Here is a 21,560-nt window from a genome sequence, read left to right as displayed (position 1 = left end):
CAAATCCAGCTTCTGGGAGCACCAAGAGGGTGGTGGGTTGAGATAGGTGCTATGCTGGTAAGGCTAAAAGCGTGGGCTCAAGGCTCCAGGTTTCTGCCCTGGAGGGACTTGGACCCAACAGGTGACAATACTCAAGCAAAGGTAACCTCAGCCCTGTGCTTGCAGGTAGCCTGGCCCAACCCTCCTCATAATAATGTCTTATGTGCAGTCAGGGACCATAAAAAATGTTATGTGACCTGCATGTCCAGTGACAACAAACCAGAGCAGCTCATCTGACAGGCAGGAGCTGTTTTTTCAAGTAGTCATGAGTAAAGAATAAACCCAGGAAAATTGTGATTAACCTACAAGCAGTTGGTTAGTTCATAGCTTTATCAAATGTCAGAGAGCTGGGGTCCAGACACATTTACTGAGAGTAACAATAACAGATAGCCTTCTATTAGAGAGACCTGCTGCCACCTGCCCACGCAGCTAGCAAGATCTCCGATCTGCCCCATGTACCTTCCATAGCTGGCAAACGTAGCAATCTGCAGAGCTTCAGCCACTACCTACACAACTCTTACATGAAAAAGGAAACAAGAACCAACATAACCTATAATCCCTTTGTAATGACATGTGGGTAATGCTGAGCAGAGCCCTGTGGGGGCAAAAACCAGTCTGGCAGTGTAGCATCATGAAGACAGAGATGTGGAGCTCTGTCTTTCTGCCCCCCACCCAGCTCTCTGGGGCAGCGGCTGGCTGCAAATGAGGCCCTTCCTATCCCTGGCTATGAGGAGGTCCCACAGACCCTGCAGTGACAGGCAGTGGCACAGAGACCGCAATGGGGTCATATAGGCAGTCTCTGGCCCAGGACAGTGCAGGCATTGGGGTGTAAAGGGACTTTTATCTTGGGTTGTTCCCAGCAACCTGTGGTGCTGGCTGTTAAAGCTGCTTATACAAAACCCAAACACAGCAATGGCCAAACTGCCCCAGCCATGACCCAGAGAGATATGGGGGAGCTGCCATCAAGGGAGAGCCCCGGCTTTGCCCTGCTCCTCTGCAGGTCCCTGCCCCACCCCTGCGGGCAAAAAGGGGGCTGAGAGCTGGGCCAGAGCTGGGAAGGGATGGCCCATGCTGTGTGTGTCAGGGTCAGCGCTGGGTGAGACTGGGCAGATGGTCAAGGGACCTGCATTTGTGCCCCCATCATTGAGACAAGGACTGAAATAAGGGCACAGGGTCCCAGAGAAGGTGTCATTGAAGGTGAAGAGATGGGACTTGTCAGTCACATTATAAAATGAAACCTTACCTGCCTCGTAGTCCAGGAAAACCCCCACCCGCATGGGCCTCACACGCACAGAGAGGGGAATTCTGCAAGAGGCGCTGGCTTTGTATCCCCTGTCCCGCAGCCACAGGGTCCAGTATCCATTGCCAGGTTTGCATATGATGTCCCCCTTCCTGTGCACAGACTCCCTGCACACCCCCAGACCCCAGCGCCTCTTGTCTCCCACCTCCACCTCCCAGTAGTGTCTGCCACCCATGAACCTCTCAGAGCCAAGGACATTTACATAAGTATCAAATCTCTCAGGGTTGTCAGGTACATCCTGTCGTGTGCCTCCTTCTCTCACACTTTTCCGATCTTCAGACAGGATGAGGTAGGGATGAGCCGTGTCTGGGTCCAGAGTCACATCCACTGGGGAGAGAGAGTCACAGGATCAGGGCTGGTCCCTGCAGTCAGATGGAAATTTGCCTACATCCCCAGGAATCAGCTCCCAGCTTTGAAATCACAGGTGCCCAGAGGGGAAATGGGGAAAACCAGAAAAGACACCAGGAGCAGAGTGGAACATTCCCACCCAGCCTGTTCCTTCCCTGGGGCAGAGGCATGGGGGAATGAGGGCTGGGTGTTGGACCCATGGGAGGTAAGGAGAGGGGCAAGTGCCAGGGGGTAAGAGGTGGCAGCAGGTCAGGCCCTAGTGGGGGGAGGAGCTAAGAGGTGCTGCGAGGGGTGGGGGTAAGAGGGGAGGATGAAGACAAGCCCTCCGGGAAGGAAGAAGAGGATTGTGGGGAGGGGAAGATGAGAGGATAGGGCTGGACCCAGGGGATCTCTGCTCTGAAGTCAGGACTAAAAGCAATTTGTATCCCTGCCTCTCCCAAGCCCAGGTTGGGCTGCTCTGGGGGTGCAGCTGGGACCTGCCATACCCACCAGCCCTATGGGCATAGCACAACTCTCCTCACCCAGCTCTGGGGACAGCCATGTCTGGGCTCAGCTGGTGGAGAGGAGAAGGCAGGGGGCCCTGGGGAGTGGAACTAGACACTGGGGAAGCTGGGCCTGTTGATAATGAGTCTGGGGTCCAGTCCTTGCTGACTGCCTCCTCCCTCTGGAAGCAGCTGCACAGGGGTAAGTGCCAGTTCACACCCATGTAATGCACCTGCTCCAGGGATTTGCACTGGGGCAGCTGCATTGACCAACGGGGCTGGAGGAGCTGCGCTGAAAGGAAAGCACCAGTCCACGGTGCTTTGCGGCCTGGCCCTTGCCAATCTCTGTACAGGGCATGTGTCTCTGAGAAGATTGCTGCTGACAAACTCTCGCCATTTGTCCCACACACAGATCATCCCAGTGCCAGAGGAAAGACCAGCCCCAACTGTGCCACACAAGCCCTCGCACAGACAATACCCATGAGTGCAGCTCAGAGCAGCAGCGTCCCCACAAGCAGGGCCGGGTCAGTGCCAGGGAGCAGACTGAGGCTGGGTCAGTGCCTGTGAGCTCTAGCAGCGAGCATGGCGCCAGCATCAGTGAGTGATGGGGCCCTTGGTCTAGCCAGCCTGGAGCAGTCAGGTTGTCCCTCAGGATGGGAGGCCCAGCCCAGGAGGGGTTTCATGGTAGGGTCTGCTCAGAGGCATTTTGCTGGGGGCTGATGAAAGGCAGCTAGTGATTTCCTTGTATCTGGTACAGCGTTACCCAGAGAGGTTGCCCAGAGTTATCCAGAGAGGTGGTGGAACCTCCATTCTTGGAGGTTTCCAAGACCCAGCTAGACAAAGCCTTGACTCAGGTGATCTAGTTGGGGCTGGTCCTGCTTTGAGCAGGGGGGTGGACTAGATGACCTCCTAAGGTCCCTTCAACCCTCATTTTCTACGATTCTATGAAACTGTGTAAGGTGCACATGGGTGATGTATGGATATGTTCAGATTATGATAGTGGTCTCAGCCATTTGCCAAGTCCCTCTCACATCTACGTGACTGCCAGGTGCAGGCCGATGTACACATGCTGGCTAATCCATGAGGGAACAGCCTATTCTCAGATCTTTGCCATCATTAAGGCTCGTTACCTGGTTCTCAGGACCTCATTGCTTAAATTGGAGCCCTGAAACTGCCAGTCCTTGGTCAGTGTGAAGGCAAATGATCTGGCTGTCTGTGGCTCAAGACTGTACTGAGGAGAAGGGATAAGGATCCCAGCTCACTCCTGGGCCCAGGATCTCACAGGGTCCAGCCCTGCCTAGGGCCCAACAGGCACAGAGTGCACTGGCAGCAAGGGGAGAAGGCAGCAGGGACACAGTGACTCTGGCTGGTCAGAGGGACAAAGCCCAAATTTGGGGCACTGGGACAGTGACAGAAGCAGATAAAGGAAGTGCAACTCCCCAAGGGGAGCAGTCTGGGGTCACTGACACGGAGGGGTCAAGGTCACTCACTTGCATGTGCTCGGGCTCTTCTGTATCCTGGAATTAGCCAGCAGAGAGAGAGGTGAGACTTCACACAGCAATCACTGCAGTGGTACCCAGTGCAGAGACACTGGGGCAAACCCTGCCTTCCCACCCTGCCAAATGCCTGGGTCTGCCCAGGAGCTGGGGGTGAGGGAGAAGTGAGGGCTGCAACCTTTGGCCCCAGATCTCTGCAGCAATCAGATGAGAACTAAACACCCACAACTCAGGGATTCCCAGAGGGAGGTTCCCTTCAGCAGCATGAATCCTGCCTCATCAGCCTCACCCAAAGGAGGGGGCTGGAATCCTGCCTGAGTGGGGAAATGCTGGTGTCACATCCAGGGGCACCAAGGGAGAATCAGTATCACTGTGAAGCCATCACTTCTCCATGCGCTGATGTTTGGGGTCTCAGTACCCAGCTGTCCCTTCTCAGCAGTGCCCCCTTTGGTCTATTTGAGTCTCAGGCTGTTGTCATCTCAGCAACACACATCTAAGCGTCCAGAGGCAGCTGTAGCCAGGCCTGCCCGTGGGCCTCCTCCCATATGGCCTAGGTCTGCACTGTCTCAGAGACAAGGATAGGAAGGGCCCCCACTCCCCCTTGTCTGTTCTGACCCATGCCCTTGTCACACATTTCCCTGCTGGTGTCTCTCCTCTGCAGACCACTTCACACCACCCAGCCTGCAGCTGGTGCATACAGAGGAACACAGGCCCATCAGTGGTTGCTCCCTCCCCTGGATTTCATCAAAGAGAGAAAGCAGGAAATTAGATCCCATCAGGGTCTCATCTTAAGGATTTCATCTTAGCACTGGTAGGAGTCCCAGGGCTCATCCAAATGCTGTCATTTCCCTTAGGAGCCAGTGGGGAGGGGGACTAATGCATGAGCTTCCAGAGGCACAGGGGCTCATCGCTGTCAGTCAGACAAGGTGGAAGCCAGGACACTGAAGATCTGGCCCTGAACTTGTCTGTGATAGTGTCTCTCACACCTGTCCCTCTGCTCTGGAAGCCACTCTCCCCGTGACAGCTGGCTGGTGCTGCTGCAAGGTGGGTCACTGTCACTCTGAGCTCCTGCACTCAGGCAGGGAGGGTTGCGTTGGAAGTGGTCCTTTCCCCATGAAACAGCTTTCCTGGAGCTCCACCATCTGGCTACACTGTCCCTGTGAGGACTCACTGGGGGTGTTCATGGAATTCATCTCAGCCCTCCCCAGGCCCCTGCTGGCAGCTGTTTCTGTCAGTCGTCCAGGGCTGGGATTTATTCACCAGCATTTATTCACAGACTCTAGGAAGTGAGCTCCCAGCTCCCTCCCTGTGCACAGCCATTCAGGCTGGGACCACTGGGTCCAGAATGCCAGCAATAAGTGCCAGGATCTGAGCACTGGTCAGCAAACCCCAGAGGGAGAAAAACCAGGACAATTGATGGCAAGTGCAGCTGAGAGTCTCATGCCTATGCTGAGGTGGCCAGGACCCACATGGGAAGTAGCAAAGGTATGTGTACTCAAAATGATAAATTATATGCTCCGCTTCATTCTCTGCCTGTGCAGCCCTGGAGAGCTGGGACTCCTCCAAGGGCTTTCTCTGGATCTGGACCCCTCTGGAACTGGGCAAAGGGAGCTGAGTCCAGCTCTGCTCCCCTTGGAACATGAACACGCAGGCTCCAGTAACACCTAATCCACCAGCACCACCTCCATCTGCAGTTGCAGCTCCGTAGCTTCTCCCCGTCCCTTTTCCCTCACTCTTCCCTGATACACTCAGAGAGAAAGACATGGGGGAACCCCTTACCCAGAAATCCTGTCAGAGCCTCCTGGAGCTTGTTCTCACTAGGGAAATCCCAGATTCTCTTCTCCAGCTCCAGGAATTCAGGGGCTGGATGCAGAGATGTCACCTCCTCGCCCCTGCAAAGAAACAGGTGCAATTATTTCTTTCATTCATCAACCAGAAGTTTCCCCATCCCTGAGGTCACAAAGGGAATAGGCAAGTGCTGGACCCACAAGACAGAGACTCAGTCTCATGAGCCAGTCGGTGCCTGTATAATCAGCTGGTTCCCAGCCATGGGTGTAAGGTCCTGGTATGAAGCCTTTGGTATGGTTTAGACTGTAGCATAGGTGAATTTATAAGCAAAGCTATTTTTATTTGCTAAGAGCTGAGCTATTGTGCAAGTTCCCTTGCACCTATTGAAACTATAGTGTGTGCACTTTATTGGAGAAGTCAATTTACTAATTCCTAAAACATAAAAAATCACTACAGATGAAACTATAATCAGCTGTTTGCTATTTCAGAACAGTTGAATTTTTTTTCTGTCAGAAACACCAGGCTTAACACCCCGGGCACGACTCCCCATTGTGGCCCCCAGACCTGACATCATCATGTCACAAGTTTTAGAATGACAGTGTCAGCAGTCTCTGCAGAGCCTGTACCCTGTTTTCACATTCCCGTGATTCATAAAGCAAAAGCTCACTCAGAAACAAGACTATGGACACTGTATTACCACAGCCTGTGCTGAGGCATCCAGCTCTCTCCCCACAAACCCCTGAGCCCCTCAAACAGGCAGACTTTCAGCTACTACAGGTCTCTGCCAGACCCCCAGGGTGGGAGGCCCTGAGCTCCATTAATAATTCCCTGAACCAGCCTAGCCACCAGGGCTGGGTTGCAGGGTAACAGCAGCAGCCCCAGGATCCTGGGGATGGAGGAGGCTGGATCCAGAGGGGTGACTGTCCCACTATCAGGTGCTAGGGCTAAAGCTGCAGCCTGGCCTTGGCCAATGTGGCTCACAGGGCCAGACAGAGCCTAGATGTACCTGTTCACGGCGCTTCTGACACCCTGGAAGGGAACAAGAGAGAAAACAGAAAATCAGTGCCACGGCCCAGCCCAGGCAATCCTCACACCAAGGGGAGCAGAGACCCTTTCACACCTGTTGTTCTGCAGGGATGGGGCACCCCTCTCCACCCGGCCCTGGGGCTGGTGCAGCCTTTCACCCTGCCCCACTGCCTCCCCAGCTGCTCCAACCCGTCTCTGCAGCTTTGGCCCTTGACCTGCGGACACCCCAGGCTGCACCCTCCGCACTGGGTCGCCTTGTGAGTTCCCAGGGACTCAAAACCATCATCTTCTCACCTGGGCACTGGGCACAGCTGACGTGGTCTCACCTGCAGGAGCTCATGCGCTGGCTGCTGACACTTCCCCTCCAGCTCTGCGATCAGGGCCCTCAGGCGGGCAGTCTCCTCGCACAGGCGGGCAACATTTTCCTCCCTCCTCATCACAATCTCCTCATCCAGCTCTCTCAGCCGGGCCAGCAAAAGGCTCTCGTGTTCAGCCAGGAGCTGGCGCAGGCCCTCGCACTCAAACATCACCCACTGCCTCTCCAGCTCCGTCTGCCTCTGGGATGGGCAGAGAGACATGTAAGAGGGCAGGGCAGGGACAGGGGAATGAGATGGGGGTCCAATCCTTTTCCAGGCTATGTGGAGCACCTCCTTCCAACCCCACAAGGTCCATCTTGGGGGGTTTCTGGGGGTGACCCCTTGCCTGGCTAAGAGAAGGGTTTCTCACAGCTCCAAGCTGCTTGAGCTCTCTCCTGCAAGGCAGGGGTTAGCAGGGGAAGGCCCTGAGAGCACCGCACTGCCCTGACTCAGCCATGACTGAAGAGCCTTCCCTCAGCCAACCGCCCTGCCTGAGCCACTGGCAGAGCCCCAGAAAATCTTTCCCTCCCTCCCAACTCCACTGAGCAGCACTGAAATCTGCTGCCAGTGCCGACAGCCCAGTGCCAGGCACCTACCAGGAACCTTTCACTCTCCTGCTCCCATGCAAACTTCAAGCCCTGCAGCTTTTCTCTCTTCTCCCTCAGATGCTCCAGGCGGCTTAGGATTTGCTCCTGCAAACACAGAAAATGGCTCTAGCTCCTGATTTCACTTGTTCACAGCAATAAAATCGTCTCTGCTCAGATGGAGGCTGCATGAGCATTTCCCACATGTCCAAGCCGGTGGGAGAGCACGACCCCAGCACCCCGGACAATCAATCCCAAGTCAGAGCCTAGGCCTGCCCTGTGTCGTGTTCCCCGCCACTTGCTCTTTCACTCCCAGGATCATGCCTAGGACTGATTATCAGGCAGGTCCTGGCTCCATCCCGGAGCTGATCAAACACACATGGGGGCCATGTGATGGCAGAGAAGCTAGGTATGTGTTCCCAGGCTTGGGGACAGCCCTTCCCTACCTTGTAGTCCTGGGCAGCCTCCTCCAAGGGAACCACAGTGTGAGCTCGGTGCTCCCTGGATCTATCACACACCACGCAGATCGGGGCTTCGTCTTCCTTGCAGAAGAGCTTCAGAGACTCCTGGTGCTTCTCACACACATGTTGCCCCTTGCGCTCTTTCCCCACCTGCAGCCTCAGTCGTTTCACCAGCTCGACCATGTTCCCCAGTTGCCTGTTGGGCCGGAGGTTTTGCTGTTGGTGTGTTTCCCTGCACTGGGGGCAGCAGAAGTTTGGCTCCGAGCCTCCCCAGCACTCACTGATGCAGGTGCGGCAAAAGTTGTGCCCACAGTCAATAGTCACTGGATCTGTAAAATAGTCCAGGCACACCAAGCAAGTTGCTTCTTCCTGGAAGCTCCCTGCAAAATCCCAGGCAGCCATGGCCCCTCCCCAGATGAGAACAGAAGCTGCAAGCTAGTTTCACTTTGCTGAGCCCGGAAGCCTTTTAGCTTCATGCAGTGGCCAGAGTGTTTCCCTTCCTGTTATTCATAGCAGGCCCTCGGCTGCCTCTGCAGGGAAAGCACCCGGGTCTAGGAGAGAGGGCCAGGTGCAATGGAGGGTTAACACCAGCTCTCCCTGGCCCCGGATCACTTTTCCCAGGCCAGTGCTGCAGCCTCACACTTCCAGGGCAGTCTGTTAGGGACACATCCTCCTGTCACTGTGATGGGCCAGGGTTAAACAGCAAGTGGCAAGGCACGAAAGAGGTAGTTTGGGGGTGTCGGTGCAGGTGGGGAAGGAGGGTGCTGCAGAGGCTCAGTATTAGGGGGAACAGGGGCTAAGAGAGGAATCGGGTTGGTTATTCAGATTGTGGGAAGATGGGGGCATGGCACAGGGGTACAAGGAAAGGTAACAGGCATTAGGGCTGCTGTAATGACTCTCACCCCAGGTTTCCTCCAAACCAACCACCTCCACCCTGCACTCCTGGAGTACCCTTCTGTTCTTTCCTGATCATCTAAGCTGACATATTCTGAGGGGAGCCTTGAGTCTAATGAGAGATGCCTTGAGCCTAAAAAGGTTAAGAAACACTGGGTTAGAGGGAGGCTCACCAGAGCAGATATTTGCCAAATAACTGATCCAAGAAAACGGAGTGCCTAAAATTTGGATCAACCGTATTAGAGCCCCAGGACTCAGCACCTTTTTCCTGTATGCAACTAAATGGCAGGTGTCCAATGAGCTTACTGCAGCTTTTGGCCCTTGTGCACAGCTTGCAATTCCGCATGCTCAGTGGGACTGTGCTCCTACCAGGATTGCCCAGGTATATGCCTAGGGCTGGGTATGTCCTGAAATTTTAGTGCCAGGAAAAATCCAATTCACTGATATTAAATGCCAGAAGAGGAGGTGGTACCAGAAATGGCTTTATGACGTTTTAGGCTTCATGGTTAAACCCCTTATCCAGTGAGACTGGGGTCCTAGTCCCTGCCTTACTCAAAAGAGGTTTGAAGCTGCATCTCCTGCTTCCAAGTACTCTAACGACCAGGTTGAAGGTTAGGCATTATCCGGATGTTCTCCAGTTCTCCCCTTCAAGTTGTCCCCCTTGCGCCGGCAAGAAGAGGGGTGTATGGGGCCAGAAGGATTAGAACAAGGAAGAGGGTGTGTACCTCAGTGAGATAGATGCTGCCCTGGCAGGGATAGGAACCCAAACCTGTGCTCCAAATGGGGCCGCAGAAACTTTCTGACTGCTGTTTGTCTAATGTGTATGAAATGCAGTGTATAGCGGGCCCCCTCTAGGTGAAGAGGGCCTAGAATCTGGGTCTCCCTCTCCCTGGGCAAATGTCCTAATCCCTAGGCTATGGGACTAGAAGGTGACAGGTGTTGCCTCCTCCTCCTCCATTTCACCTCCTCTATCTCATATGCAAGCTAACATGGAATTACAAACTGTGCACAAGTACAAAAATGGCAGTTCCACAACGGCATACATGCCATTTAGGTGTGTAAAGGGGAACAGAATTTAGCCCCCAGGGCACAATCCTGGCCTGGTGAAAACCAGGGCCAGACCATCAGTGGGGCCAGGATTCCCTTTCCCTGGGTTCCTGACTGTGCTAAAGCATCCTTTGTCCACATCTCACTGTCAATTTATTTCTGAAGGAGGGAAGTTTCACTGTTGAGGCCTTGCTTAGTAATTAAGCATCAAAAGTGGAGGTTTTTTGTGGTTTTGTTTTGTAAAAGTGTGTGTGTGTGTGTGTGTGTGTGTGTGTGTGTGTGTGTGTGTGTACACGTGCCTTCTAGTCACTGGTCAATACCTCCTTAACCCACCATAGGAACCCGCGCACATATTACAATACTCACACCTAGGAAAGGCGCACTAAGCATCAAAATTGTAATTCACAAAGTTACATCTTCCCACTGGTGCCTTGTACTTTCCTAGAAATGCTAAACTTGGACCTCTAGAACCAGGCATGAAGAGTCAGGATGTTGCAAACATAAACCTCCATTGAGATGCATGTCCTGGCCACAAAGCAGCTTAAAGCCTGTGTGCTTGGTGCGGTGCCCCACAACACGCAGATGCTCTGATCTTTGAGGTGATGCAGAATGCCTTAGAGCAAAGCATGTGAGCGCTATAAGCAGATAGAGAAGACTGTCTGAGCAGTGAGAAAGATACCCTGGACCTCTAACACCACAGCCCTGAGAGGAACCAGCCTCTTCATGGCCTGGCAGTGCAGCTCCCTCTTCCCTAACCATAGTTCCTACTCCTAATTCCCAGTGTTCCCTGTCAGCCCCTTTCCTTTCCCTTCCCTTTTCACCTTCTGGATAGGTTTGGCCCCTATATACACTCATTCAATCTCTCCCCTCTAGTCTGTCCCTTTTGCTCCTCTTTCACACCCTTGTGTAGCAGAACAGGTTCTGGTAGCCAGAGAGGGCAGCAGCTTCACAGTATTTTTGTTTTTTCTTGTTTTGGTTGGGCCGGGGGGGGGGGGGGGGGGGGGCCTGACACACACACACACACACACACAAACACATACAAACATACACATGTGCGCACGCACACATGTATATGTATGTATGTGCGTATTTATGTATGTATGTAATGTATGTAGATATATGTATATACATACATACATACATGCATATATATATATACCTCTACCAACCTGTCTTGTGACTGCTGTGGTTCACTTGACAGCCCAAAACACACCGTTACAGTTACACCATTCTTATTCCCATTACAAAACTTCACTGCCCACCCACATTCCCATGTGCCCATCACCTTTAACCATCACAATTACACAGCTTCAGAAGCTATGAAATACTGAGCATGCTCTGGTCACTTAACAGCAAAGTACCTAAGCCCTCACCCAGCCCCTGCTTCCCCCACCCCACAGGCGAAAGCGGGTGGATTAATAGTGAAATGTGGACATGGCTCTGCAGTCTATCAGGCAATAGGGGAATTTCAGAGAGGACTTTGAGTCCCTGTCAGTGCCAGTTTGTTCCAGGGATCTATTTTGTAGCCGTGTTGGTTTGAGAAATAAGAGATACACAAAGCTCTTGGGTCAGAGGTGATATCTTTTATTAGACCAACTAAATAAGTTTGTCCCAGGGTCTTTCTCTTCAGACAGGTACTCTCAGCTTCAGCTTCAGCAGGTCCCAGTGAGTGTTGCAGCCCGAGGTGGTGTTGAGGGGAACAGGAAGGGGCTGGAACAGCAGAGAGCAGCTGTGGCTGGAAGGAGGGTAGGCTGGGAAGGGAGAAAGGTCAGGGCTTCTGGATGCTATTGCAATACAAGCAACAAATAATATAGTGCTGATAACAGAGACAGGAAGCCACACAGCTCCTGCATCTGAGCTGTTGGTAATCAAAGCTGGGAAAAGAGACTATAGCTGCTGCCTTTTCCGTCTGATCCGGGAACTCAGGCTGAGGAGGTGCTGCTCCCCCAGCAGGGTCTGAGCTGGGAAAGATTTTGATTAAAACCCCTCTCCGGAGGCTGGAACCAGACCCCGGGGCTGCCGCTGGCTCTGCCATGAGCACCTCCTATGCTGGAGCCTCCAGGTAAAGGAGGGAGACTGCAGAGGAGTGCTGGAAAGGATGCAAAAGGCTTGAAAAGTCTTTTGTGAAGCCCTGTGCAGCCTCCAGGTACCCAGCTCCAGCTCAGGGCACAGGGTGGTCCGTCCCTGCTGTCCTCACCCGAGGGGATGTGTCCTGGTCTGTGGCTGACCTGGGCCCACTGCCCCAGGGGCTCTGAGGCTGACTGGGTGAGTGCACAAAAACATCTGGTGAGCCAGAGGTGGACAGTGGCAGAGAGGGCAGGGCATAGGGGAGGCTGTGATGTGTGTTCAATAGCAAACAGCCTTGGAAGGTACCCCAGGAGCAGAGCACTGCCTGGGGACACTTCTGACATGCAAAACGCTGGGTTTCTACCTGCGGCTGGCATTTGCACACACGTTCTCTTCCTCAGTTACCACAAGTGAAGCTGGGGGCCGAACATGCAGCATGTCAGCTACTCCCTGGTAAATGTTGATGGACACACGCTTGTAAATCTGAAGTATCTTACGCTTCTGTGCAGGTGGGGTGAGTGGCCTGCCAGTCACTAGGGTGTAAGTGTGCCCACGGGCAGTTCCCATGGAGTAACTGATGGGCTGTCAGTTTGCACGCTCACTTCCGTCACAGGAACCTGCTCCTCTGCCCACAAGTCCAGACAAAAAGGGAGAAGACTGAAGGGAAGATAACCGTGGGGGCAAAGTCAAATGGCCCTGGATCAACAGTGTAATACAGCAACTGGAGCTGCAGTCAGCCTGGAGTTACTGCGCTAATGTGCTAGTCATATAGTTTGGGAGAGAATCAGGGTCTGATGTGGACTGAAGCTGCTTCTGAAACTGCCCCATCACTCATCTTGCCCCAACAGGCTGCAGAGTAATGTCCACATCTCACTCCAGATCGTCCTATCCTTCGAGGGAAAAGGGAAAAGAAATGACTACTGTGGATCTGGCTCAGGTAGGGGAGATTTGGATCTTGCTAGCTGGGTCCTTCCTCATCAGCCTGAGGAAGAAGGGGGAGGCCAAGAAGCAGTGGGGCAGCAATGAGAAAGATGGGGAAAGGGAAAAGGCCCTGTCCTTTCACACCAGCTCCAGAGAGAAGGGAGTCTACTGGGATCCCTGCCTGTCCCTGTTGCCTGCCTCAGGTACTCTCTCTACTACCTGCCTCCAACTGGTCTGGGACACAGCCAGCGCACTCCTCATCCATCAAAACTTCCCTCCACACTCCCTGCTGTCATCTTCCCCAGTAGTCACCTCTCCTACCCTTTTCAGTCCTCCGCCTCTCCTGTCTGCTACTCTGTGCGCCTCTGTTCCTTCAGACCCTCTGAGCAACTTGGAGCTTCTGTCTCCATGAATACTAGGGGAGCTGGTGCCCCTCTCAAGTCAGGATGTCTTCCCTTCTATGTACCATGGTGTAAGGATATGGTGGCCAGGCCAAATGAGGGAATTTTAACTTTAGTTCTCCTGAAAGCGGTGGGTGATGACAGCCATGGTGCCTGGGGAACAATGTGGAAGTCCTGTGCCATGATGGAGACCTTTCTTTATAAGAGCAGGAATAGGATCTCCAGCTTTCCTCAAAAGCTTTCAGAAATTACTCTTCCCCCCTGAGGGGATTCCCTGTTTCCATGACCAAGACGGATTTTCCAGACCTGCTTGTAGTTGAGTTGCAGGCATAGTCAATGGGAAAGCAGATGCTGAGATGGAGACCTTTGCTGTTTCAGGCACTGGTGACCTTCGAGGAGGTGGCTGTGTATTTCTCCAAGGGGCAGTGGGCTCTGCTGGACCCCAGTCAGAGAGCTCTCTACAGAGATGTCATGCAGGAGAATTATGAGATGGTGGCCTCACTGGGTAAGGATCCCTGTCCCCTCAGTATAGGGGCTTTGAAATATGCAGTTGCCTTCTGCTCGGATGTCTTCCCTGCTCTCTTAGATTTCTGGCAGAGGACCCCAAGGCTCCCAGAACCCATGTAAGAGAGACTTTCTCCTCCAAACCCCTCCTATGGGAGAAGAGAGTCAGTGACAGTGGAGATGGGAAATCATTCATATTTCTAGGGCTACAAAGGGGAAGACGGGGTGTGCAATCTTTCTGTGCTTTCATATGGGAGAAAATTAATACAGAGAGGTCATGTTTTCGTTCTTTCTCAGGACTGGCTCTATGCCTGGTAAGGTTTTGGGTCTCACCTGGGCTAGGACGAGGTAAAGTGGTTGCACAGCTGGGCTGTGCCAGAGTCACAAAATCCCACACTGCATGGAGGTCTCTGAATCTGCTGCAAGGAGAACTGCATGTCTCTAAGGAACCATCCAGCTTTCCCACAGGCTCTCCATGAATATTTTTCTGTCCATTTGTTTTATACAACCCCTGCCTTCACATGCACACACACACATACACTTTCCACCAGCACATCTGGAAACAACTCTGCATCAGCATAACTGTAGAACTTTGCTCTTAACTATTTTTTCCCCAATCAGCTGGGTTTCCAGTTCCCCAACCCGATGTGATTTCCCAGCTAGAACGGGGAGAAGAGCCATGGGTCATGGATCTTCAGGAAAGAGAGATCCTGGGATACATCCACACAGATGAGGAAGGGACCCCAGAAACCTTTTGCCTTTGGAACAAACAGCTGAGGTTCCCACCGTGGCCCAGTGAGTTCCTCCAGTTCTACTTCTCGCTCAGGTCAGGATTTTCCCCAGGTGGTGTTGGATCATCAGGGATGAGGTCACTCCTGGCTCCCTACCCATCCTGACTGACACTTAAGCGTAGCTCTCCTCCCCACTTGAGATTTAGGGTGGGCTGTGAAGGTTGAATTGGTCACCTTCTTCTGCTTTTCCACTGGGGAAGGATTTGGAGCATCTGTCTCCCATCTCTGGCCTAAAGTATATAAAAAACACCATCCCCAGCCAAGGTACCTACACCAACAAACCCCTGCTGTGGATGCAGTTATGACACCAGAAGAGCCGTTCTGTCAGCTGATCTTGTGTCACACAGGAAAGTGGTGGAACGACACCTCCAAGATTACCCATTATGTCAGCCCAATAGGCCTGTCTATCATGGCTGGGGCCGTAGAGTATAGAAAAGCCTTGGGTGTCCTTTCCCCCCAGCCTAGGGTATGACTGCTTTCTGAATCATCTCTGTCACAGCAGGTGATAGGATGGTGAGTGAGTGCAAGGAGGAGAACCCTCTGCAGGAAAGACCTGAGCAGGTGGACCCCCAAAGGACAGCATTGGGAGAAGCCAACAAAGATATTTCCCATTGCTCTGAGCAAGGAGAAGCCTGTGAGAGTTGGTGCGGGCCAGAGACACAGCCAGCAAATCCGAGGTGCAGGTCCACTCATGAAGGAGGAGGTGTGGAGGACTTTGACAGAACCCCAGCCCAGCCAGGAACATGCGGTAGAGAGAAACTGCATAAGTGCGGCACCTGCGGGAAAGCATTCAACTGGCGAGCACACCTCCTCCGGCACCAGCGCGTCCACACAGGCGAGCGCCCCTATGCCTGCCCCACCTGCGGGAAGAGCTTCACACATGTCTCCAACCTGACAGCGCACCGACGCGTCCACACAGGGGAGATGCCCTACGCCTGCCCCGACTGTGGGAGGCGCTTCCGCTCAGGCTCTGCCCTCATCGTGCACCAGCGTGTGCACACAGGAGAGAAGCCCTATGCCTGCCCCGACTGTGGGAAGAGCTTCAGTGACTGCTCCACCCTAACTGTGCACCGGCGGGTCCACACAGGGGAGATGCCCTACCCATGCCCTGACTGCAGGAAACGCTTTCGGTCGGGCTCTGCCCTGGCAGCACATCGGCGCATCCACACAGGTGAGCGCCCCTACGCCTGCCCTGAGTGTGGAAAGTGCTTCAACCGCAGCTCCAACCTCCTCAACCACCGGCGCGTCCACACCGGCGAGCGCCCCTACCCATGTTCTGAGTGCGGGAGGAGCTTCAGCCGGAGCTCACACCTGCTGCAGCACCTGAGGAATCACATGGAGGAGAAGCCCTACCGGTGCCAGGACTGCGGGAGGGCCTTCAGCTGCAGCTCCAATCTCACCACCCACCAGCGCATCCACACAGGCGAGAGGCCCTATGCCTGCCCCCAGTGCAGAAAGTGCTTCCGTGGCAGCTCCTCCCTGGCTGCGCACCAACGTGTCCACACCGGGGAGAAGCCCTATGCCTGCCCTGCCTGCGGGAAACACTTCTCCCGCAGCTCCAACCTTGTCACCCACCAGCGTGTCCACACTGGCGAGCGCCCCTATGTGTGCCCTGAGTGTGGAAACAGCTTCAGCCAGAGCTCAACCCTTGTCAAACACCAGAGGACCCACTTAGGGAAGAGACCTTGATGGGGGTGTGGGAGGGGGAGTTTTTTTTAGGGACAGAGCTTTATTCCATCTCAAAAGCTGCTGTGCCAGTAGGAGAGAGACTTCACATAGGCCTTGATAAGGGGGAAAGCTACTGGATCCCTGTAAAGTTTCACCAGGATCTCCACACAGGGCGGATGACATCAGGAGCTCTTATTGTGCAGAGACAGGTCTCTGTGCACTCCTGAAGCAAAGCACAGTATGTGCTTCCCCTGGGGATGGTCTGGGCAGGGGAAGCAGGGGCAGTGATTCTTAACCAGGGTATCCTGAGATCCATTCAAGGGTGTCACAGTGTGCCACACAAGGCTGGCACTGTTAGATGTACAAATATGCACAAGATTAAACCCAAAGATTTCAAATCGGAATTCATAGTTTTAAAACCATTCTGCTTGGCTGTGGTCTTTCTGAGTTTCTCACAACAGAAGAATTGCTCTATTATTTTTCTGTAGTCAAAATGTAAATGAAAGCTAAGAGCTGGCATTTTCTGAGGGGTGTCTTGATTCTAACAAGTGATGGCTTGAGTCTAACAAGGTTGAGAACCACTGCCCTAAAGCCATTTGGGGTGGAAGAATGGGGAATGGTATAAGGCAGGCACCAGGCTGCAGAGACAGGGATGTGGACACAGAGACAGCATCTCGGACATGTGTGCAGCTGGGCAGGGGTATGAAGGGAAACTGGAGATTTTGAGGGATCTCTTCCCCGACCTCCCCTGAGAGGTGGGGGTGCAGCATGGGGCTATGGCAGGAGCACAAGGTGCTGGAACACAGGCCAGATCCTTCCTTCGAGTGAGGAGTGAGACCTTGTAGTCAGTGCTTCGTGAAGCAGGGGTCATAGCAGGCAGGGCTCATCGTTTCAATAACCAGTCCTACTAGCATTTCCTTGTTTAGCTTCATGCTAGTTTATTCCCATCCTCATTCAAGAGCTGTTCCCCCACCCTCTGTGTTGGTGGTGACAACAGCTTCCCACCTCCCCAGGGAAGTATTAGATGTCACTAATTACAGTGTGCGCCAAGTGGCTCTGGAAAGCAGAGATAAAGTGGGCAGGAAAGCGTCATAAAGCTTGCTAAGAAGAATTTTTCCAACTATTTGAGTTGGTCTAATAAAAGATATCGGATTTACCCAAAGAACCTTGTCTTACTATTATTGCTGCATTTTATGTCCAACTTTACCATCCCTTCCTGGCTCTCTCTGCTGTGGGGAGGGCTTTATTAACTCAGACAGCAGGGTTTTAAATGCATTCCCTTTACCCTGCTTTGAGGGAGAGGCCCAGCTTAAAATGTCACACACACAGGTGATTTTTTTTTTTTTACATAACTCTCCAAGGGATGATTTTATTTCAGCCTAGTGGGTCAGGGGTGCCTCTCATGTTCCTGGGAATTCAGAGGTTTGGAGGAGTCTTTATTTTGTGTTGAGATTTTCACCGTGCTTGGTTTCCATTTTTCCAAAATAATAGTAATAAAACTTTTGTTGTGAGCCCCTTGTCTCTCCTAGTGTTGCCAGATTTTCTTGGTTACTGAGGTCTAGGAGGTGAGGAAGGAAACAGGATGTGCCCCAGACTCAGACATGTCCAGTGGGGTCAGTTCCTCCCCTTATTCCCTGCCTTGCATTAGGAATCACTCACTCCCCATATCTTTTTCACTTCCTTTCTCCTCTGCCAGGGGTGTAATTCATGCAGGATGAAAGCAGCTTCAGAGGCAGAATTCAGGAGCTCCAGGCTGGTGTGAGCACCAGATGATGCTTGGAGCAGGAGCAGCTGTTCTCTGAGAAGCTGGATGGTTGCACATCTCTAAAGGAGCTGCAGCCTGACTCCTTTTCCCTGGAGCACCTCCAGCATCCATCCCCTCTCCCTCTAGATTCATAGATTCATAGATGTTAGGGTCGGAAGGGACCTCAATAGATCATCGAGTCCGACCCCCTGCATAGGCAGGAAAGAGTCCAATCTAAATCTGCTCTCTGCTAGCTTGTGGCCATTATTTCTTGTAACCCCCGGGGGCGCCTTGGTGAGTAAATACTCACCAATTCCCTTCTGTGCCCCCGTGATGAACTTATAGGCAGCCACAAGGTCACCTCTCAACCTTCTCTTGAGGAGGCTGAATAGATCCAGTTTCTCTAGTCTCTCCTCATAGGGCTTGGTCTGCAAGCCCTTAACCATATGAGTGGCCCTTCTCTGGACCCTCTCCAGGTTATCCGCATCCCTCCTGAAGTGTGGTGCCCAGAATTGCATGCAGTACTCCAACTGCGGTCTGACCAGCGCCCGATAGAGGGGAAGTATCATCTCTTTGGACCTATTCGTCATGCATCTGCTGATGCACGATAAAGTGCCATTAGCTTTTTTGATGGCTTTGTCACACTGCCGACTCATGTTCATCTTGGAGTCCACTAGGACTCCAACATCCCTTTCCACTTCCGTGCCACCCAGCAGGTCATTCCCTAGGCTGTAGGTGTGCTGGACATTTTTCCTCCCTAGGTGCAGCACTTTGCATTTCTCCTTGTTGAACTGCATTCTGTTGTTTTCTGCCCACTTGTCCAACCTGTCCAGATCTGCTTGCAGCTGTTCCCTGCCCTCCGGCGTGTCCACTTCTCCCCATAGCTTTGTGTCATCTGCAAACTTGGACAGAGTACATTTCACTCCCTCGTCCAAGTCACTGATGAAGACATTAAAGAGTATCGGTCCAAGGACCGAACCCTGTGGGACCCCACTTCCCACACCCTTCCAGGTCGAAACCGACCCATCCACCACGACTCTCTGTACCCAGCCCAGGGAGGAATTCCATGACCCAGGCAGAATCATGCCATTCATCCATGGAAGCAGAGACACCATGTCCTGGCTAGACCCTATCCTAGGTGTTGGCTTCCACTGGATCCAGCTCCCAGTTTCCTCATAGCTTCCATGACAGTGTAGCTCCTGGGTCTGTTAACTGCATGTGGACCTGGGGACTAAAGCCCTTCCCTCAGTACCCTGTTCCATCCCCAGCCTCACTGGTCTCACTTCAGCTTTCAAACCTCAAACCCAGGGCTCGGTTTTTCCTGCCTTGGACCTGCTCCCAAGGGAGTAAACAGCTACAGACACCAGACAGGACATGCCATATGTGACATTACTGTGTGACCCACCAACTGTCCTGATGCCTCAGCGTGGGCGATTGGTAATGGCCCCGGAGCATAGTCGGAGATGATGCCCTTCAGTGCCCAGCCCAAAGGAGACTTTTTCTGGTGGTTGGAACCAGCCCCCCAAAGCAGAGCTGGGCTCTTTCCAACAACAGTTCCTGATCAAGAAACTTCTGGCAGATTCAGGGAAAATGTTGAGAATAGGCAAGAAACAACCCTTTGAGATCTCTATAACAAAGCAACTTTAGGCCAGCTGCTGGGGAGACTGAATAGTCAGCGAATCCTCAAAACCTTTCTCCAGGAGAAAAGGAAAGATGGAGATCATTCTGCTTCACATCCTATCTGAATACCTGGGGAATACCTGGGGAAGAAGATGCTACAGTAGGGTAGGGTATCAGTCAGGCTGAGAAGAAATCCATGAGTAAGGTCTGCCATAAGGTGTAAGGAATTGTAATACAAATTGCATGGAAAAAATCAATCATTTCAGGCTAAATATAATAAAGGGATCTTAAATGCATCTAAAGCAGGACTTATGAGGCTTGAGGGACCAAAATCTAAGCATGAACTCTGAAACACCCTATTCAGCTGCGGTATAACCTTGGAGGCACCTAAACTTGCCACCTAAACTTGGACTTCAGAGATCTCCAGGGCCAGATCCTCGTCTACCAGGTACCCCTGTGAGACTCAGTGCCTAAGTACAATTTTATTCCACCCTGCTTGAGTCCCTGCAAACTGTTAGCATATCTACTTTTGTAGCATGTTGTGAACTTAGCCTTAAGATTTAGTCACAAAAAGCAGCAAGGAGGAGGAGGAGCCACCCACCAGCTGTTACTGCTGCCTGCCCTAGTGCAATGACAGGGAAAGTCACATCTTTGCAGAAAGACAGTCATGAACTACAGCAAGCATCTCAAAGATATGGCCCATGGACCAGATACAACCCAAGGTACTATATCATCTGGCCCACAGGGCTCCTAAAGGGGCCAGGAATTCAGGGAAGGGACAAGTGGGGACAGGACCCACCAGCAAATTCTGGGGTATGTCTAGTAGCTGAAGAGTTAATGCAGTTGCTGCTGGGTGATGCTCTCCAATATTGCAGCTGTCAGTCATTTCACTACAGGATTTAGCTTTGGCAAGTATGACTGGTGATGAAATTCAGAGCAGTAAGAGCATCTGTGAGGGTTAGTTGGTTCTCAGCACCTCTCTAAGTCTACCTTATTGAGGAACTATTTTGCAATATAATGTGGGAGAACTTGCCTGTCTTTTGCAACCCCTACATAGGGATGTCATGAGTACAGTACCAGTGCCAAAGCATAAATCCAGCAGAGGTGGATAAGCTGTTCTTGCACTGTTATTGCCACAGGTTATTGCTTTTGAGATGCTTGGACCCTCGTAAGTCAGAAGCTGCTTTAGAGAGGAGATTGTGCTGGTTGGATGTTGACGCATGTTGTAATTCCCTGTATAGAGACCAGCCTTCTGAGGAAGGACAAGCAGTGCAGCAAGGTAGGATCACATCATCATGCAAGCCTGGAATGAACAACAGTGGGTCCCAAACCCCTGCATAAGGAAAGCCACATTCACAGGGTTTGTGATGTGATTCCAGCTGTGTTTTACCCATGGGTGGTGGGGAGACCTACCCCTCGCCATGGCATGTGAGGGTGGTGGGTGAGTGAAATCCGTCACTCCACCCTGGCCCCTTTGGCAGGTCAGTGCATCAGTCCAGACAGAAAGGATTGGCTGTCGCTGGGCACTGGGCTGCCCTGGGCCCTTAACATCACAGCCCTGAAGTGGGGACACAGATGGATCAGCGAACAAGGAAAAGTAGCCCTTTTGCCACCCACACCCCAAGCCAGTAGCCCCTATGGTTCCCTCTTCCCACTGCCTCCATCGGGGCATCTTTTACCCTCTTTGTCCTTCTCTATCCCAGCATTTCCTCTCCTGTCATGGCAATTCAGCTCCCCTGTCTTAACCCCAGCTCCTGGCCCCTGTCTCTGATATTACCCCTCTCTCCCCTCCTTCTTCTACCCCCATCTCCTTCCTTGGCCCCCATCTGATCCACGCTCTGCCCCACTCTCCACTTGGATTTGCCCTCTCTGATCCCTTTAGAGGAGATTATAGCACAGAGGAGATTTTTATGACAAGCAATGGCAGAGCAAAGACATCAGCTTCCACAAATATTACTGAGCACCTTCAGATCTCTGAAGCATGGACCACCGCATGCTTTGGAAACAGCCAAGAAGGAAATTT

The 21,560-nt window shown here is 52.6% G+C and overlaps 2 protein-coding genes across 3 annotated transcripts in view; one reads left to right on the top strand and one right to left on the bottom strand.

The window, feature by feature from the left end:
• Window positions 1-351: 351 nt before the first annotated feature.
• On the bottom strand, window positions 352-8,313 carry LOC102368113 (E3 ubiquitin-protein ligase TRIM39-like). Its single transcript, XM_006020317.3, has 7 exons — window positions 7,866-8,313; window positions 7,432-7,527; window positions 6,806-7,036; window positions 6,460-6,482; window positions 5,445-5,557; window positions 3,660-3,686; window positions 352-1,666 (listed from the first exon to the last, which is right to left on the bottom strand). Exons 1-7 carry the CDS (start codon window positions 8,280-8,282, stop codon window positions 1,002-1,004), a joined length of 1,572 nt encoding a protein of 523 aa, XP_006020379.2. The 5' UTR covers window positions 8,283-8,313; the 3' UTR covers window positions 352-1,001.
• Window positions 8,314-11,561: 3,248 nt separating this feature from the next.
• The window catches only part of LOC102383531 (zinc finger protein 665-like), a 34,746-nt gene continuing 24,747 nt past the window's right edge, over window positions 11,562-21,560 (top strand). Inside the window, exons 1-5 of one of the 2 annotated variants that reach the window (XM_025199834.1) lie at window positions 11,562-11,883; window positions 12,737-12,825; window positions 13,589-13,715; window positions 14,336-14,509; window positions 15,005-16,096. In XM_025199834.1, coding sequence (XP_025055619.1) covers window positions 11,868-11,883; window positions 12,737-12,825; window positions 13,589-13,715; window positions 14,336-14,509; window positions 15,005-16,096 — 1,498 coding nt within the window. In that variant the 5' untranslated portion in view covers window positions 11,562-11,867. Of the gene's footprint in view, window positions 11,884-12,736; window positions 12,826-13,588; window positions 13,716-14,335; window positions 14,510-15,004; window positions 17,424-21,560 lie in introns of those variants that run through there. The other variant, XM_025199832.1, reaches the window with a different exon arrangement.

Source organism: Alligator sinensis, unplaced genomic scaffold, assembly GCF_000455745.1.
Source record: "Alligator sinensis unplaced genomic scaffold, ASM45574v1 scaffold1097_1, whole genome shotgun sequence".
Lineage (NCBI taxonomy): Eukaryota > Metazoa > Chordata > Crocodylia > Alligatoridae > Alligator > Alligator sinensis.
This window is presented reverse-complemented; position numbering and strand designations above follow the sequence as displayed.